Source organism: Solanum lycopersicum, chromosome 10 (assembly GCF_036512215.1).
Source record: "Solanum lycopersicum chromosome 10, SLM_r2.1".
In the NCBI taxonomy this organism is placed as follows: Eukaryota; Viridiplantae; Streptophyta; class Magnoliopsida; order Solanales; family Solanaceae; genus Solanum; species Solanum lycopersicum.
The window spans coordinates 12877501-12884171 of NC_090809.1; the positions used below are offsets into that span (position 1 = coordinate 12877501).

The 6671-nt window shown below is 36.5% G+C and overlaps 1 protein-coding gene across 1 annotated transcript; it reads left to right on the top strand.

The window, feature by feature from the left end:
- Window positions 1–4710: 4710 nt before the first annotated feature.
- On the top strand, window positions 4711–5589 carry LOC109121244 (uncharacterized). The gene has a single exon (XM_019215912.1). The coding sequence runs from the start codon at window positions 4711–4713 to the stop codon at window positions 5587–5589; it is 879 nt and encodes a 292-aa protein (XP_019071457.1).
- The last annotated feature ends 1082 nt before the right edge of the window (window positions 5590–6671 follow it).

A 6671-nucleotide genomic window follows, 5' to 3' on the forward strand; every position in this document is an offset into this window, starting at 1 on the left:
AGTACACACTTATACAAAGTATGGTTGTATGCGGATACACATAAGGACTATGCATGATCAAACAAAGTTCTTCCAATAGCAATATGTCGTTTCTGGAAACTGAAGTCACTATACTTTCCTAATTCGTTATTTGTGATTCATGCTATTAATATGACATGTTTTCATGCATTTAAAGCACACAACTCATTTTCTATATGAATATAAGACCTTGGAATCATGAACATAATTTTAGAACAACTCAAACAAACCTTAATAATTTTCCCTTAGGCCTAGAGCTCACTTTTCCAACCTTAGTTTATTTTTCCGTCTTTTCTTCTTTCCGTTTTGTAGTTTAATGATCTCCTTTGATCCTATGTTTTACTTACAAGTGCAATGTTTCATTGTAGTCCCATACCTACAATGAACCAAGTAAGTAATCGTAAATACTAAGGAAATGATTTGGCTACCCTACTCACAAGTTATATTTCTCATTCTTGTTAAATTGGGCATGAATGTATTTATAAGCCAATCTTTATTGGCTATGCCCATTATTTGATCATTTGCATAATATAAAGATGCTGGGGCCTATATTCATACTCTAATTGATGAGTTATTAAGTTTTTGCTCTTATAAGCCAATATTTTTTGGCTATGCCCATTATTTGATCATTATGCTTACTTCGTTCACTTTGAACCTTTTTTTCTTCTACTTTGATCTCATTTTCACTTTGAACATAATATTCTTTCTTTCTTTCTTAATTTCTTAAAGAAATAGTTATCATTTAACTGACTTATATCATGTGAGTTAACATGAAATCCAGTGTCTTCTCCACACTAAAAAGAGGTGGTTCACTGACTAAAATTAACCCAGATCATGTAAGTTAACATGAATTTCAGTGTCTTCCCCACACTTAAAAGAGCTGGTTCACCGACTAAAGTGAAACCGAATCTGGAGCATTTAACCGACATATATCATGTGAGCTAAACAAGAAATCCAGTGTCTTCCCCAAAACTGAAAAGAGGTGGTTCAGCGGCCAAAGAGAAATCGAATACTACCTAGTATTCTTAGGTGGAATCACTAGCTAGTACCTATGCTCGCAACATAGTTAATATACTAGGAGATTTCAAAGACTCTTATCCACCTTGGTAGTAGTCTCATCTCATGAGGCTTACATGTGCTTGCACAAGCTCATTGCTAGTGTATTGGTGCTTTGCTCAATTTTTTATGCTTTACATCTTGTTGAGTTGACTCATGCATTATGGAAGCTTGCTTCTAGTATGAGGTATTCTTAGCTTAATGGATGACTTTTAATCTCTTTCTTTACTTGATGAATGTGAACTTAATTCTTACATTATCGTTATGGTGCGAATGAGACGTGTCTCACAATTTCTAGCACCCTCTTATGTGAGTATCTTTAACACAATTGTTTAAGTATAAGTGAGACTTGTCTTACTTCCTTTAACACTCTATATTAGGTTAATTTCATAACTCAAAGCTTTTAGTTATTTCATTGCTCATCATATCTTGTTCAACATTAATTGATAGTCTTGTATCATTCTTTATGGAATTTATAAGGACTAATTCAAAATACTATTATGTTGACAAGATTGTGTGGATAGGATATGTTGGTACTTGTCCCAATTTTTTACACACCCTATGTTATGAGTTCATTGAGTTAACATTGGTATGACTTTATATATCTTGCAAATAATATTGCTGGCCAATTTATTGGCATAAATCAAACTATGATATTATTATTAGCCAAGTCACTTATTTCATGAATACATTATAGTAATATCATCATGTAACAATCCAACTTTTAACCTTCGATTAGCCTATAAGAACAATTCAATGAACAACTTATAACAATTTCATCTTTTGAACACAAGTAGGCATTACAACATTCATTACCTCACGAAAATAATACCCTAATCATACAGATCTAACTTATAGGTTTGGTTCAACATTATAAATCATAGAACCTACAGATAATGATCAGTTAGCACCACATACCAACAACATGCTCGAGATTTACATTATACATACTACAAAAATATGAAATAGGGAGAACTAGGGAGATGAACATGCGATTCATTGGGAACAACCCTAGTTTCAGTATTATTGGATTCAAAACATTTGAAAAGCTTCTTGGAGAAAGGAATACAAGATAGAAAATCCATACATTACTGTAGAATTAATCTACAAAGATCACCTTGCGTTTTGCCCGAAAACGATGAAGGACTGCCTTGACATCGCCTAAGGTATTTCTTACGTTGTTCACTGTTTTTCAGTCGTAGGTTTTCTAATGATTAAACATGAGTCTAAGTCTTAGGAACTTAATATAAATAATTCAACTTAGACTAATTAATTTAATTTAATTAATCAATTACCTAATAACCAAAACTCCCCTCCTAAATTGACTAAAAATAGGAGAACATTTGACTTAGCCAAATTTTGAAAATTTCCTTAACGACATTGTTTTGACCATTTAAAATAATTAATTAAGTTGATATTTTAATTAATTAAGTGACCTCTGGTGATAACTAAAGTACCCCTAAGTCAATAGGACCATAACCAACCCTTTTGGACGATCCTATGTTAGGTGCTAGGATGTTTCTTTTGTTAGTTACTCGGCTAGTTTCACTCGGTTAGGTCTTAGTTTGTCGGGTGCACTAGTTAGTTAATTTTAGTTAGTCCTGGATTAGTTAGATATTTAGGTAAGTTAGTTAGATCCTAGAGTTTATTAGGAAGCTACGCCCCACGTGGCTTAAGACGTTCCTGCGCCTGCCCCCTAACCGCCTTAACCAAATTCGGTTGGTCTTGGTTTCTTGTCTGTTGGCCGGTTAGCGCATGTGCTTGCACATATGTTGCTGCTCATTTATTGTCCTAGGACCCTCACTATGTCCTTGGGAACTTCTTAATCTACATGATCATTTTAAATGATCATGTGCTATGGTACCTAGTCTTGACACTTGGTTGCCTCGTACCTAATGTGCTAAGAATAACTGATATTAGCTTAGGGTCTTTATTACAGGTACAATTCTAAAAAAGCTTGGATTGGGGTATTTGAACCAAAACATATTTTAAATTACTTGTTAATACGTAGAATTGGCTAACACCCTCAAGCCAATATTCTCTAACATGCCCAATATTACTCAATATTGGACATTGGGATGCCTATGTACCCCAATACATATTCTTAAAACCTAATAGGATCTGTAAAAGGTTGGGTCCAACCATGTAGGGCACTCGAATACAAAGATTTACTGGAAGGACTCTTTACTGGACATAAAAGGGAAAATCTTAGATTTGGAGGGTTTAGCGGTAAAATGGTCTTTTTCCAGGATAAGGATATTACCGTAATAACCCTAAATATACAATTAATTATTTAATCAATAAGGTAGAGGGGTATTTTGGGGAGAGAGGGACGAAAATTGGCTCTTGAAGTGAAGTCTTGCTCCACCCTGGTTCGAACCTAGGTGGAAGCAATGAATTAAATTATTTTTAATTTAAGTTGGTAATTTAATGTAATTAATTTATATTTATTATTTATTATCTATGTTAAAACAAAAGGAAATCAGATTTTTAATAATTAAATAAAAACCTTAATTGACTAAGTCCTAAACAAGACTCCTAATCCTAAGAAAAGTCTTCTCTCCCATGCTCATCTCTCCCTCTCACGTCTCTATCACTCTCACTCAAGATTCTCTCTGCCAAATAAATTCAATAAACTGTAGGTAAACAAAGGTTTTTCACACTTGAAGAATTCACAACGAAAATTTAAGAAAACAAACAAAATGAATCACGTAGGCAAGAAGAAGTTTGTCCGTAGAGTTGGTGTTGACTTTAAGGAGATTTGGATGTGATATTGGGTGATGTTTTCGGGAAGAAAGTGGAGGGTTTGATGTCAAAAAGGTATGTGTTCTATTATATATTGGTCCCTTTACAAATAGACCCCTAAGGTTCAAATGATTCCATTCCGAAAACTAGGGTTGTTCACGGTTGCATGTCCCTGTCACTAGCTCCCATTGAATCATAGGTTGGTTATGTTTGCTTGTAGAAAAGGGGGGGATGAAACATGTTTTCGTGTTGATTATGTGATTATATGTATGTTCGGAATTATCTGACTTATGTTCATGTTTTTCCGAAGTTATGTGTACGTGTTTGTGCAATGTGAACCTTATCTATGTGCCTAGGGTTCAGGCTTTAAAAATGTGATGTTGTGCTTTTGTTCAAACAGTGTATTGGTTCAATTTTGGCAAGTACACATTTAGTTCTATATTAAACTATTTCTTTCATTTGATTATCTTAATGTTAGATGGTTGATGGTGAACAATTATGAATCTAATAGAATGATAAGTATGTATATTAAGAAACAAAAAGTTTCAAATTTTCTGCAAAAATTAACCTAGACGAAGTATGAATGACGTAAGTAGGCTTGTCTACGACTTCTGAGAGATTAACGATGCTGGTCTCGTCTGGGGTCTAGACCCCGGTCGTGAAAAAGTTGGTATCATAGCACTATGTTAAATTCCAAGGATAGTAAGTTCACATCAACCACATTGAGTAGTTTCTAAGTCATGGTAGTGAAGTGCACCACTATTTTGGATTATAGACTGCATGATGCATAGGAAAAATTTACCCTCTTCTTATCCAACCGTGCCTTTCCTAATGTCTGATTTTCTTAGTGTTATAAGTGTGTCTAATATCAACCCTTGTTGTTTTCAGAGAATGAACACTAGGAGAGCAATTGGTAAGATGAGAGAAGGAGCAGTTGCTGGGGACAATCAAGTTCCACCCCAGGCTCCAGTTGAAGGAGTAGCCATGCTTGTTAACCCTACTGGGTTGACTGACGCTGAGGTGAGGGCATCTCTTTCCCAGATGGAACAGGCCATCACTATGCAGGCTCAGGCCATAACTGACCAAGTCAACCGGCAAAATGTTCAAAGGGAGAACCCACCGATTCGTACCATGGATGACATACTGAGTGACTTCACGAGGATGAATCCTCCTATTTTCACAATGTCTAAGACTTCAGAGGACCCCCAGGAGTTGGTGGACAGAGTGCATAAGATCTTGGTGGCTATGGGGGCCAGCAATACTGAGAAAGAAGAGTTCAATTCCTATCAACCCAAGGATGTTGCACAGAGTTGGTTCAAGATGTGGAAGTATAGTCGAGCTTTGGGCGTAGTTCTGATCACTTGGGAGCTTTTTAATACAGCCTTCCTGGAGAGATTCTTCCCCAGGGAGATGAGGGAGGCCAAGGTTGAGGAGTTTATCAACCTTAAACAGGGATCGATGACAGTCAATGAGTATTCCATGAAGTTTTTGAAATTATTGAGTTATGCCACTTCTCTTGTGTCTAACAGCAGAGACGAGATGTTTAGATTCTTGACAGGGATTGCTGAGGATCTTGAGGAGGAGTGTAGGGCAGCTATGATGCATGAAAGTATGGACCTTTTGAAACTTATGGTCCATGTCCAGCAAGTGGAGGAAAGAAGAAAACACACTAGGCCACGAAACAGGTCAAGGAATTTTGCAATGAAGAGTAGTACTAAAATCAGGGATAAACCCAGGTTTAAGAAGGGACTCTCCCACAAAGGGGAGTAACGTTCATCCAAGGGTCGTTATGATAAGAATTCTGACCCTAGAGTTAAGAGAAACAATTAAGTAGATACACCTCAGGAGAGACAACCTTGCAGGAAGTCTGGCAAACTACATGGAGGAGAGTGTATGATGGGCACCAACGCTTGTTACAGTTGTGACAAACTGGTTCATATGTTGAATCATTGTCCAAATAGGATAAGTCACGAACAGGGAAAGAGTGAGTTCAACCTAATGGTCCAAGTGAAGAGGATCAAAGGAGGCAACAATTCTTCGCAGTCAAGTCTAGGGGTGTAGGGGAAGGCACCTCTGGTAAAGCCTCGAATGCGTAGCCTTAATTATTCTTTCATGTATTTGACTGTGTATGGTGTTTATGCACTAATATGAGGTTAATATGTTTGAGTCATCATGTTGGTTGCTGATTTGTATGACTTACATGTTTATTTATGTTGTATGCTTTGATGAGACTAGTTTAGGAAAGAGTTCCTTAGTCCAATAATGTGAAGCTACAGGTTGGTTTCAAGGATGTACACTGTTATGTTAGTATTCACCAGTAGGGAGTATGAAATTACCTATGTAGGAATACATTCTATAGATGACTTACTTATTGTTAGTAAGGAGTAGTGTCATCGGGGATGAATGTTCCTAAGGTGGGGATAATGTAACAACCCTAAAAATGAATATCCGAAGTAATGCTTAATGTGTCTAGAATGCCTACAATTAGACCGGGTTCACACGGATTGATGGGCATAGAACTAGACTTCTGAACCCTTGCTACAGACAAGCCAACTAACTTGGCAGTTAGCGGATCTATAAAAGGTTGGGTCCAACCATGTAGAGCTCTCAAATATGAAGATTTACTTGAAGGAGTCTTTAACACACTTAAAAAAGGAAAATTTTAGGTTTGGAGGATCTAAGGATAAAATGGTCTTTTTCCAGTCTAAGGTTAGTATCCTAATTACCCTAAGTATATAATTAATTATTCAATTAATAAGGTGGAGAGGAATTTTGGGGAGAGAGGGCCGAAAATTGGCTATAGAAGTGAAGTCTTGCTCCACCTGGGTTCGAACCTAGATAGAAGCAATGAA